We start from the raw sequence: 13,788 nt of genomic DNA, 5'->3' as shown, positions 1-13,788 counted from the left end.
GGACCCAGCCAGAGCAAGGTCTACGGGGAAAGATATGAATGGAATGAGGAGAGAATGGGATGTGAGGAAATTGACATAATCAGTGTAGTTTCAGAAGCTGGAGATGGGGCATTCAGGGAAGAGGAAGAAAGTCCAGAGTGTCTGGAGCATAGTAAACAAGAGAAGAGTGGTACAAGGGAGGTCTAAGACGTACGGGACGGCAGAGCATGGAGGATTTTCTGTGTCATGGTGAGGAGCGCATCCTTTTGTTCCTGGTGTGCTGAGAAGCCTTGAGAGGGCTTAAGCAGGGAATGGTATGATTATTAAAACATTTTAAAAGACTCCTCTGTTTTTAAAAGACCCCTCTAACTGCTGTGTGGCGAATGGATTACAGGAGGATAAAAAATGGAGCAAGAAAACCAGCAAGACCTGGTCATGACTTGACTGGGGTGCAGCAGTAGAGAGAGATATAAGCTGAAGAATATTCTAGAGGCAGAAATCCTAGCACGGTCTGATGGGTTGGAAGTGAGAGGAGAGGCAAAGGGAGGACTCCAAGGTGATTCCTAGGTTTTGTATGTTTGTTTGTTTGTTTAAGTGTCTGGGGTGGTGTCATTTGAAATGAAAAGAGTAGTGAGTTCTTGGGGGTGGAAAACCAATACTTTCAATTTTGGCTTAGTAAGTTAGAGATGTCCATTAGAGGTGGTAAGTTGCAGTTGGATCTCTAAGTGTGAATCTCATGGGAGATATAATCCTGGGTATTATCTGTTATGGATGTTATTTAAAGCCTTGAAAGTGGGTAAGATTAACAAAGAGAGCAATGTCGATAAGAGAAGAGAAAGGCACTAAAACAATTTTGAAGTCAAGAAGGAAAAGGGCAACAAAGGAGACGGAGAAGCAGCAGCCAGTGAAGCAGGAGAAAAATCACGAAGGTGGTAGAAGCCAAGAGAAGAAAGTATGCAAGAAAGAGGGAGGGATAAACTGTGCCAAATCCTGCTGAGAAGCCAAGTAACCTGAATTTGGGAAAGTGGTCCATCGATTTGGCAACATGGACTCGCTAGTGACCTAACCACAGCAATTTCAGGGTCGTGCTTGAGAGTAGAAGCCTGTGTGGAGGTGGGAAGAGAGAATAGGATGTGAAGAAGTGGAGGCAATCACTGGACAACCTTTTTGAGAAGTTTTGCTGTAAAGGGAACAAAAATAGTATGGGAAGGAGCAGAAGGTGGGAGTGTAACATCAAGAGAGTTGTGGGGTTTTTTTTAAGAAAGGAGATGCTTCATATGTTTCTATGATGTGTATGATGACAGGAATGATCCAGGAAACTCATTGGGAGAAAGTGATGATGCAGGAGAAAGAGAGGGGAAATCTTAAGGGGCAGGAGAAGGTGGGATCTAGACCACATGAGAAGGCTCACCATTGATTAGAACAGAAACACTTCATCCGCCGTAACAGGAGGAAGGCAGGAAACACTGATACGGATGGACAGAGGCTATTGAAACGTAGATTTGTGGGTGAAAAGATGAGGGCATTGTTGTCCGTTTCTGTTTTTCTTAATGATATGTATTTCATTTTTAACCTAATAAGAATGGACTTAGACGTCTGATTTTATGTTAAAACCCTGAAAAAATTTTAAAGTAACCCAGTATTTTTATACTTAACTTGATAATGCAAAGCAACTTATTAAAATAGCACAAATTCATAGGCACAAACTCAGGATGTCAATGAACTGTTTCTTTGCAAGATAATTTCAGGGCTTTATGTAGATAATGCTTTGGCAGAGCAGTAGAAATATTTGTATTTATATTACAGTGCATATATGTGTTAAGCCATAGGACAAACTGTAAGACAATAATAGGCCAGAAATGTTGATAAAAATATCCATCATTATATACTATGGGGTTGACTAAATAACCAATAATAGTTTAAATGACAGTTACTGTAAATAACTGTAGGTTTATCTTTTATCATTTATCAATTTATCTGTCAATTTTAAATCAAGAATTGACAGCCAAGACCAACTGGAAACAACACTGATGAGGCACTTTTAACACAAAATATCATATCCTCCCCCACACTGTGGGTATTTCAGGAATCTTTGTGTGTGTAGCTCTACATGAGAGCCAGATTTCTTAGACTGTTGGATTGGAGTCCTCAGTAAATCCTAGAATTTCAGTGATTTTGTTTAGGAATACCAAACTTTAGGAGCCCTTAATCACTTTGTAGGTGACTTGTACCCTTGCTGTGGGTGAAAATGAAAATCTTTGGGTTCATTTACCTGTAAGAACCAAAGAAAGTATTTGAGTTTTTAGACCAGTCTAAGTCCCTCAATGGCTCTCGGATCATACTTGTATAACCATGGTTCTAAATTATTTTCCCTCCTTCAGCAATTCTTTAAATCCTTGCACAATTGCTACTCTAGGATGAAGGATTCCACCGGAAGTGATCTGAAGGAGAGAAAGTGGATCTGCCAAAAGAGGGTATTTTGCATTTGACATCTGGGTTTATCTTTCCTTCCCAGTTTTAAATTTCAGTTTTTGCAATTAAGGATCTTGGATTTAAGAGGGGAAAGAAAGAGGTACCTGTTGCACGTGGCACCTGTTCTTATTGCCTCCTCCCTGCAGGAGAGGTGCTTTGAGGTATGTGATGGCTCTGCTCCAAGCGTCTGGGAGCAGGGAGTTGGGGGCGCATCAGGCACCTGGGCAGAAGGTCATTGATTAACTCTTTCCTCCCCTCATCCCAGACAGAGGCAAGAAACCATTGTCAGTGTGGGCAAGAACAAATCTTAACTCTGCTGACCTAAGTCTAGGTGACAGTGGGGTTGCAATTCAGAAGGGTTTATGTGAAGAGAAATTTCACCCAGTATATGTGGAACAGCTACCCTTGGAGTGGGAGTGGGGAATCATTTATTCATTGGACTGGCACCATTTGGAACAGTAGTTTGGTGAGAGTGGCCTCAGAGTAGGGCACGTATCCAAAGCTGACTGGTTCTCCTGGGGGGTGCTTCTCCAGCTGGGGACCTCCCACTTCAGTTCCCTTGGCTTGTGCATGCCTCTCCTCTGATGCCACTCATACCCGGGACCCTAGTCCTGGTCTTCCTCTTGTCCATCCCTATGTTAGAGTCCCTTTGCCTTTCTGACCATCTTTTCACTTAAGATAACCCTTAAGATAACCCTGGGCTAGTTCTGTTTTCCAGGATATACATGTGATCTCTAGGAACGGTGTACCTTTGTGCCACTGAGAGCAGAAGTACAGCTTTATCCTGAAGGGACTGAGGAATTGTTGACAGATTATTAAGAGGGAGGTAACATGATTGAATTTACTTGTAGGAAGAGCACTGGTGACAGTGTGACTGGATAAGGACATGTGATGCTGTAGACAGAGACCAGCTAATCACCATTGCAGAGTCCTGGCAGGAGCTGATGAGGGTCTGCTGAATTTTCAAAAGATGCTAATATTTTGGATATGAAAGAATTTAAGTGGCTGAGGAAAAGTGAGTCACCTGCCAGGTGCCTTTTTGTTTTATGGGTGTGTAATAAACTTAGAGTCAAAACATTGAGATTGTAGCATAATAGACAGGAGAGAAGCCCTATGTGTCATCAAGGTCATACTTGGGCACATTTTTATTTTGGTGTTTATCAGCTTTCCTTCTCTCTTCTCGATTTATAGACAATTTGCCAGGAATTGCGTTCTGTAAAGAGCATCTTTGGTTATCGTTTGTTCTATCCTTTCCTTTCTCGGGGACTCACATATATTTGCTTGTAAGTACTTATGGTGTAGACACCATAAAGGAAGCACATAAATACCATTGAAATTCTTTAGGCTAATTTGAGCTTTCTTTAGAAATAAACAGATTGTCTGCCAGACCTCATTCATGTTTGTGTTGAGGTTTGTTCCACATATCCCGGCCGTTTCCATTTCCAGCCCCACAATTTGATACTTATTTTAAGGAGCTGCTTATGAAGGGTAGAATTTAGCAACGATCAGAATGGCATAAGGTGGGTTTCTCTTTGGGCTCCGAGCTGCTGGGTTGCTTTCCTTTGAATAGACTTTCTTTCATGCTTTTTTCTCCTTCGTTTTGGCTGTGAGAATAAATCTAGAAAAACTCCTGTTCGGCCTCTTAGCACATTGCCAGCTTTGGCGATTGCAGACTCACTGGTGTTGTGCTAAACACCACTGAAATAAGATAAATGAGTCTGATTAAAGCTTGGAACTCCTGCGTACTACAAATGTACAAGCCGTCAGCAGATGCCGTTTGCTGAGGCAGATGGGTGAAAGTTAAACATAAATTGCGCTATTTCTTTTTCTTTTGGTTCATTTGTTTTTAATATAGTATAAAAAATCCTGCTATTCAGTTACAATGAACTTTTCTGGCATATGTTTCATGACTGTTTGGGGTATTCTGAGAAGATCTTTGAAATGACAGTTTTACTATGTTTTATTATAGGAATTCATTGAACATGTAGAAACAAATTCTTAGAGTTTTAAAACTTCCTTTGGTGTTCGTATTTCCAATGTTGAAAATAACAGTGAGAAATAATCATCAAATATTCACAATGAGACATAATGTCTCTCGTTTAAATCTTTTACGGTGGGCTATAGTAGGAGAATATCAGTCATATCTCTGATAGTTCTCATTCATTTAGTACTTGAATTTTCTTTATAGTATTTTAGTTTCTCACGTACTGTCTCATTTAAATAACACACACAGACAAGAAGAATGGTATTTTTATTCCTCATTCAGTTTAATGACATATACCATTTAATGTAATCGCTATTAATTGATAATAACTTGCAAGAACCATAATGGCATTATTAATCATTTTATAATATTTAGATATTTCTTGGCATAGAACTAAGTGCTTATTTTATAATTTAGTTTAGAAGATTGTGTATCGCTAAAGAAATCTGCAATTTACCTTTTTTGCCTTTTTTCCAATTTGTAAAATTATTTATAAATATTATTTATCAGAACAGATCACAAAAAATTTCAGCATAGTTGGAAGAATGGGGGAGCAATCAGATAAATGTCTAAATGGTTAGCAAATTAAGATATTTATCAAAAAAGATAATATGTAATTACTCTTTTTTAACTTTGAAATGTATTGTTGCTGCTATTTACAGGTTCCGGTTCATGTCGCTTTAGTTATTCAGACCCCAGCATCACCGTGTCATATGCCAAGAATAATAGTGCCGACTGGACTCTGCTTGAGAAAATTAGGTTTGTTATAATTTACAGTGTTTTCATAAATTCTGACCTAGGTAGATTTCTACTTCCCTGTTTGCCTTCACTCTACCACTGACTAGTCTCCATGGTTATAAGTACTCTGGTTGTTAATTATGTTGAGTACATAGGTACATGTATTATCATCTGCCCTGCTTGAATAAGTATTAAAAGTATTATTTATCATTCAGAACTTCCCACTGTCGGTAGTCACTATAACAAACTATTTTTGGTAAAAGCATATTTGGGATAGTAACCTTTATGATGGAATCCTCCAGAAAATAACATCACCCATCTCTTTGGGCAGCCTGACTGTGGCCTGTTTTATAGGCCTACGAATATACTATATTACCACTGAAATTCCTTCCGGTTTGTGCCGATAATGAGTTAATAACCACTGTGCATTTTGCATCTAATCTCTAGTTCCATTATTTCCCTTCTAACTTCCGTAAGGCCAGTTCTGAAATTCCATTATCGTAATTGTGATGCGACTTATAATCATTTCTTACATTTTCTGTATTTAAAAACAACCCCTCAATAAGAAAGTGAGGTAGGATGCTTGAAGAAGCTCACTCAAGTTGAAAAGATTCGGCTAAATTAGCAAAACTCAAATTATGTTTACGCCCTCTGCATAATTTAAATCATAAAACAAAATTCAAAATGGATGCAGATATTTAACGGAAAAAAATACCTTGAACTTTTATAAAGTAGTTATTCTGATTGGTTTAGTTCTTAAATTACTGTAGCTCAAGTAGCGTATTTTCCATTAATTTTGTGCAGTTTTCTTTTCTCACGTGCTATTTCCCTTATCATATTTTCGTATTGAAAGAATTGTGATTTATTTAGGGAAGAATAAGTATTAGGTTTTTAGTCTTTAAGACTAAACCAATCTGTCCAAAGTTTCTAGTAGTATTTCCAAAAAAAAAATTGTCAGAAGCCTCAGCTCAGATCTAACCAAAAACTGAGAAAAGTGATTCTAACTCATAGATTTTAATATACTATCTCCCTCTGTACAGGATAATGTATAATTTATGGGTACCTGTGGCAAGCCAAGCTCTGACACACTGTGCCAATTTTATAATAGAGCATTTTACTATTCTTTCTAATTTCTAATTGTTATTTTGAAAATACATTCATATTAAATATTTATGTAAATGGATTTAAGCAAGGCAGCATAAATATTGGAAATTTTACCCAAACTTCCATTTTTTCTCTAGCTAGTAGTTATATATCATAGTTTAGGTAAATTGTAGTAGATATTTCTTGCTGGAAAATAGCTACATGCTTTTGATATGATGCATAGTGAATGTACACATTTAATTCCAACATGTAAAGATCACATTCAGCTGATTCCATTTGGTTTTATTGAAACTTTCAATTTTAGGTCATGCGCCAAACTATCATACTCATTAATGCAAATTTTCCATACCATTAGTGAGCAGAATGAACGTATTTTCAGTCACTTCCTAAAACTGAAATATGTTATTGTCATCGGTTTAAATTCTTTTTGAAGCTAAAAACATATTCATCATGAAATATCTTAAAAGAAAGGGGAGTTGGTTACCCCCAAAGGTAGAGTGCACCATCTATAACCTGCACTGACAAGTCTATGGATATATATGTGCTTCATTCGTGAGTGAAAAATATGTCTTTTCTGTAGTCCTTTCAAAACTGATTTATAGTAAGCCTGGGGTACTACTAGTTTGCATTTTAGCACCACTTTTAATCTTGGCTAAAGCTATCATTTTTACTATAGCAGGTTTCTACCTTAGTAGAATAAAATGTTTAGTAAAAATACTTTATTATATAGTAAAGGGCCTAGATTCTAACAGACGTAATATAAAAATCATGTTAAATTATATCAAGTTTTTAAAGATGGATCTACATGAAATTGCAAAGAATTATAGAGCATTTAATTCTCATGGCAAATCTCACATTTCATATAGACAAAACAAATAAAAATGTATCTGGTTACTAGAAATAAAATAACTATTATGTAAAGACTGTGAAACATGTAGCATACATTGGCCTCTAAAAGATGCAAAATTTCAGAGTAAATCAAAATTAAGATAATGATTTTATAGTTTTTCTCCGTTTTTTCTTCTTAGTATCAAATAAAATCAACTGTTTTATATTGAGTGTCTACCATATGCAAAAAACTGTGCTGGAGACACTTTGATTGTGTACAGGCACCATGAAAGTAGGCAGCATTTTCTCCTCAATTGTTCTTTTACTGGCTTACTTGAATTCTTCGTGTCCGCCTTGCGTGAAAAGTAAATCTCTTGAAGACATTTAATATTTAAACTACCATCACTCAATATGAGCAACTTAAGAGTCAGCATATGCTAAAAGATTTAAGGGCTGTGGGATTGTGAGTATTTAACCTGTAATGTAAGTAATATTTTTAAGATAATAAAACTATGATCTTAATTAAGAAACAAAATTGATCCATAAGAAAGAAAAGTGAGCGTTGTTAAACTTTCTTGCGGCACCAATTCCCATCTCACCATATGTTTCAGAGCGCCTTCCAATGTCAGCACAATCATCCATATCCTCTACCTTCCTGAAGATGCCAAAGGGGAAAATGTCCAGTTTCAGTGGAAGCAGGAAAATCTCCGTGTAGGTGAAGTGTATGAAGCCTGCTGGGCCTTGGATAACATCCTGGTCATCAACTCAGCTCACAGACAAGTCATTTTAGAAGACAGTCTGGACCCAGTAGACACAGGCAACTGGCTTTTCTTCCCAGGAGCTACAGTTAAGGTTTGGTCTCTCTTTTGTTCCTTCTCCCTTCTAATATCTAAAGCTTGATAAACCAAATTGTACAAAGATAACTATTCTTACCAAATCCACTAGTAAAAGAATAGGTAATATTCTAAAGAGTAGGGAATCCAAGCAGAGACCGAAGGGTAATTTGGAGTTGGTGAGGTGGGAGGAATACTGTTTCTAGGATCAGAAATCATGTACCTAAAGGCTAGATGGTGAGAACACAAGGAAAAGGTCTTGGACAATGTTCGAAATAGTTGCCTAACAGATTTTGATTCAGACTTGTGATGGTTAAGTCTGGAGACATGAGCAGTGACAGAACCTTGGAGGTCTTGCCAAGCTGCTGTAGAGTTTGAACTTTGTCCTAAAGGTGATGGGAGGCACTGACGAGGTCTAAATAAGAGTAGGACAGTCAGATTTGATTTTTGAAATATCCTTTTGAGGATGGAGGACAGAATGGAAGAGAGAGAGCATATGTGGGGAGACCATTAGGAGGCCGCTAGCAGTCCAGTGGGAGATCGTGTTGGCCAGATCGTGTTCCCTCATCCAGGGAGAGGATGGGAAAATCTGAATGGATTTCACAGATTTTTAGGAGAGGGAATGGAGAAGATTGGGGACTGATCCTGATGATGAGGGAATAGCAGATGTCAAGGACAAGATTTGGGCACCTGGTTGGACGGTGGTGCCATTCATAGAAGGAAGAGCAGGTTCACAGGAATTGATGGATTCACTTTGGACTTGTTGCTCTCTTTCTTTAATTGAGATATATTTGACATATGACATTATATTAGTTTCAGGTGTACAACATAATGATTCGTTGTTTGTATGTATTGTGAAATGATCACAATAAGTCTAGTTAACATCTGTCACCATACATAGTTGTAAAACTTTTTTTTATTATAATGAGAACTTTTAAGATCAAGTCTCTTAGCAACTTTTAAAAGTGCAATACGGTATTACTAACTATGCTGTATATATGCTGTACCTGTCACCATGCTGTCCATTATGGACATGTTAATCTTGATCATTCTGGGGGCAGACAAGAAGGAATATTTGATGGGAGGTTCGATGTATGGATCAGGAACTCAGAGGAAGTTTGGCAATTATCAACCTTTTGAATTGGAATTGAAATCCTGGGCTTACCTGCCCAGAGAGTATGTGGAATAGGAAATTGTGCCCAGGCAATATAAAATATGCCATTAGACCCTCAGCTTGGCCCTCTCAAGTTTCCAATATGTGAAAAAAAAGTACAAATACAGCTTAGAGCATTTTAAAAATGTGGGTCATGGGTACAAAAAGTCCTGTGCTGTGTTTGGGTGAGGTCACAAGAGGAGTAGCAAGAGGAATGTAAAGATCTAAGATGCTCACCTCCTTTTAGTAATTTATTTGAATTCTAGAAAAATGATTCCAAATTATTTAGAAAATCTTCAACACAGGAACTCTCCTGGCACAAATAACTTCTTGCTTAACAGATCAAACTCTGGACATTTTGCTTTAAGTTGATGAAATTACACCAACTGACTGGCATTAGGAACAGGCATCGTCTTTGCTCGATGTGAGAAAACACCCAGTAAACTTTATGAAATTTTTTTCTGAAAAAGACTCTGAAACCTTGGTCCCTTTAGAGAGAGTCATGGATTCCTTTCATATGGGTATAGAAAAGAACCTTTGTAAGGCTGTCTATCCCGTGTCATATCCCACTACCACTTGATTAAAGGAAGGGTTTCTGTTGTCATCGTTCAACACTGGCAAGAAGATGCGTGAACCCAGGAAACACAGGGAGGACTCAGAGCCTGGGATTCACATCCTTTTCCCATGAGGATTGTTTATCACTTGGTCTCAGTACCCTTTACTCTATAAATGCACTTTTTATACTTCATTTTACAAGCCATTATACTAATCTAATTAGCTATTTGGTTTCTTAATGCATGGTACCCATGGTAAAAATGCATGAAGTGTGGTTTTGCTTCAATAGTAATGCTTAATTAAATTACAACTTCACATGGAGCATCGTTTTTCTTTGTGGTCCCTCCTCCTACTCATAGCTTACCAATCATGCATTTAAGACTTGCCTAGTGACCTATTGCCTTCTAAGAAAAAAAATCGTTGTAGTAATGATTCAGATCATGGTTTTTGACTTAGTTATCACATAGAAATTTTTCTCTGATGTTTCGTTTTAAAACTTGAAATTTTGCAGTAATAAAATCCAAGAATTGTCATTTTAACTCATTTACATGACCACCTTTTTGCTTTCTGGCTCAAACATCTGAGCATGAAAAACTTGCTTTTGCCAAATGATTTGGAGTTCTAGAAATAAAAATTGTTTATTTCAACTGTATGCAATTTCTTCGTTAAATATTGCTCCTTCGCTTGGTGACCTCTGAGGTGGAAACTGAATACAACCAATTAGAAAGCATTCATCTCAATGTTCCTGTTGGTCACAGGACGTTTTAAACTTTGCTTTATTTTGGACTTTTGGTTTTGAGGGTTATGTTTGTTCGTTTGCTCAACCTACGTGTTATCTTTTCTATGTTCAATAAAAGTTTCCAAGATGTTTACATCTTAACTAAGGTCAAAGAGTGAGTCCAAAAGCAATTGAGAAATCATGCTTAATTACAAAATAGAGCTCATTCAAGGAAAAAATGTCCAAGCACAGGTAGGATACTCTTTGTCTAAGTAATAAGAGCTGATTTTTATTGAGCATTTATTATTCCAGGCACACACATGAACGCATGCACGCGCACACACACACACACACAGGCTTATATATGTCATCTCATATAGTTTGATCTTTATAAACCTATAAAGAAGATGCTATATTAGCCCCACTTTACGTATGTGGAAAGTGGACATAGAAGTGTTAAATAACTTGTCCAAATATACCTCTCACCAGTGGCGGAGCCAGGATTCAAATGCAGGAATCTGACTTGATCTTGATCTCAGTCGCCACGTGACTTTGCTCTTAGAAGTAGTAAATATAAACGCGTGCGTCTGTTTGTCCTGTGTTTCTTCCCAACATCCGTTTGTTAAATTATCTGCCCATTTTCTTCCCCATCACTCTCTGACTATAGGTTAAAAGATTCTTGTTTTACTCATCTTTCTTGATCTTGCTCCAGCTTTATTCCATTTGTGCTGCACATGTCTTCCTCTGGATATAACATTAGGTTGAACGAGCAGGACTTAGGGATGGAAACTGGCTATAGAAAACAGGTCCGTTCTTTTTCCCCAGTGATCATTCAGATTCACTCTGACAGCTTCTCTATCTCTGCCCTCTTTGCATGAAAACCAAGGCACGTCCCAAGACTGCTGATAGACCAAAAATGTCATCCAGTCACTTTCGTCTCCCAAACAGTCTCAGCTCAATAACATATATGACGAGTTCACTGTAATAGTCCAAACTCCAAGCTTCATCCACAGCTTCTCCCCTGCTCCGGCTGAGGTCTGCTGCAGTGGGAATGGAGGCGGTGGTCAGCTTCTTATCCTTCCTCACCACCCCCCAGGAGTTTCAGCCTCTGGACCCTCTAGGACTGGGTCTTGAGGAAGGAGAAGAGACAAGAGGCAGATATTGTTGTGAGCCAGAATTACTGATCCCTCAGCCTGGCAAGTGATCAAAGCTGACTCTTGAATCTGCTAATAGGCTCTTTGGAAATCTCCCCGCTCCTCATGAAAGCTGGGGATCTCTCATTTGCACTTCCCCAGTGCATCTCTCCGACAGGTCACGTCCGCTTCCACACTTGAGCCACCGGACCTCTGGCTGATGACTACAGACTTTCTGCTGAGGGCTCCTTGCCCCTCCAGGGAGCCCTTCAGGGCAGCATCTTAGACAAATTAGGCTGCCTTTTGTGTGCATGAGCCCAAGCCTCGTCTGTGGTGAACACTCACCGTAGATCCATTGTTGGGGGGAGAGTAGTTACTTCTAAACACAGCCCTCTTGTTACCCAACCACCTGCCCGGAGGCCCCAGGCCCTAGTCTGAGCCCATACAGCATGCCCTACAAGTCCTGAGCACCCGGCTTGAGGAGGGAGAAGGGACCCTCCTTCCCTGACATGGGCATGGGTGGGACGCACAGCTCACCAATGACCCTCTCTAAAGAAATCGTCTCTCTGCTGTCCAGCTTCCCACACATGCCAACTTGAAACTTGAGTACCCTCGATGTGAGTGACTAAACCATTTTATCACCTCTTTTGCTGGGTCCTTAGAGCTGGTCCATCACCTCATTTTGGCATGTGCAGTTGCCACCCATTTTCTTGGAGCTTTAACCAAAACTGATGCAAACCTAGTCCCATTGCAACATTCTGCTACACTGGACATATCCCTCCAGGAGAGCATTTACAACATCGCCTCGTAGATTTTTATGTTTCTGTCTCCCTGGTTAGAATGTTAGCTTCGTAAGCTCAGGGACCATTTCTACCATTTTTCCATCCCCCATGTTTAGCACACGATCGGTTGTTATTAGGTGTTAATTGAACGAATGAAAAGCCAGAAAAAAATAACAAGAAGATCTAGTTTGTGGGGAAAGAAGCGAAAGTTTATAATTCAGTGCTGCCTTGAAGGCAGCTGAAAATATGTGAATTGGCCTGGCTACAGCACACCTGTTAAGAAAATGGGCTTAACACTCTGCGTTCAAATCTTGCCTTCACCATTTATGAGCCATGTGGTCTTGAGCAAGTTGCTTAGCTCTCAGTTCCTCAGTGTCCTTACCTGTAACAAGACCTCAGGTTGTGATAATTAAATAATAAAAGACATGTAAAACCCTTAGAATAGTACCTGGCACATAGAAATGGCTTAATAAATATGTGTCCTCTTCATTGAAAACTTTGAGAACAAATGTGCTTCACAAGGAAGCGAATATAGAGGAAAATGAGTAGAAGGCAAAAGATTGAGCTGACACTGCCAATTATGGGGAGGGGGAAAAGAATAAGATAGAAAAATATATAGACTTCACAATTTATGTCATCCTTAAATGTCATTAAAGTAATACCAAAACCAAATGCATTAAATTGATTAAATTGGACACAAGTATTGCTCATACATGTAAACTTTGGCAGTCAAAATGAGAAACAGATTCCGTTGGAAATTTAAATGCCATTTGTGTTTTGGAATATTAATAGTAGTTTTCATTATTAACAACAAATGATTTTTTAAGTGCTGCTGTCCACAAAACAAGAGAATAGAGAGTAGTGAGTATGTAAACCATCCAGCTGGTGATCTTGAAATTCATGTTGGAGGTGGCAAACCTAATAGGGAAGATAAAAATGAGTCACTGGCATTCGCAGTACATATTTCTCCTTGTCTTCTTTGGATTTTTTTTAGTTTCTTTGGGAATATTTGATCCATTTCATCTGCACCTGCCCTTGTTTATCTCAAGTAGGACAGACTGATATAAGACCAAATACAGTAATTAACTTAAGGAGTTTATGTGATCTGGAGAATTGCAATTATAGGTCATCAGTTTAAATCTGCCCTGAGTTGGTAGGGGCCATTACCATCTGTTGACTCTTTAGTAATTAATATAAAATAGATATATAACAGTATTGGCTTTTAATGTAAAACCTGACCTTACACTTGTGCTTTTGGCTTTGGAATTAGTAAGCCAAGGAGGACTATAAGAGGTTATAGAATTGATATGTTCTCCCTCCACAGCCATCTGTGTTTCTCTGCGTTCTCCTTACAAGTTCATGGCCTTGTCTGACTCATCTTCCAGTGCTTTTATGGAGAAGTTTCCCATGTGGAAGAAAAGCTGTACCACATTCTGATGCTGCTAATTACCATCATGATTTTTTATTTCTCACAAATCCCTAAGCAGCCCTTTATTCACAACCAAGTAT

The 13,788-nt window shown here is 38.6% G+C and overlaps 1 protein-coding gene across 2 annotated transcripts in view; it reads left to right on the top strand.

The window, feature by feature from the left end:
* The window catches only part of RELN (reelin), a 459,315-nt gene that overhangs the window by 253,618 nt on the left and 191,909 nt on the right, over nucleotides 1-13,788 (top strand). For both annotated transcript variants that reach the window (XM_070617061.1, XM_070617060.1), the window contains exons 9-10: nucleotides 5,098-5,194; nucleotides 7,717-7,957. In XM_070617061.1, coding sequence (XP_070473162.1) covers nucleotides 5,098-5,194; nucleotides 7,717-7,957 — 338 coding nt within the window. The remainder of the gene's footprint in view (nucleotides 1-5,097; nucleotides 5,195-7,716; nucleotides 7,958-13,788) is intronic.

Source organism: Equus przewalskii, chromosome 4, assembly GCF_037783145.1.
Source record: "Equus przewalskii isolate Varuska chromosome 4, EquPr2, whole genome shotgun sequence".
NCBI classification, from domain to species: Eukaryota; Metazoa; Chordata; class Mammalia; order Perissodactyla; family Equidae; genus Equus; species Equus przewalskii.
The sequence above is the reverse complement of the archived record's forward strand: the minus strand, read 5'-3'. Positions and strand labels throughout refer to the sequence as shown.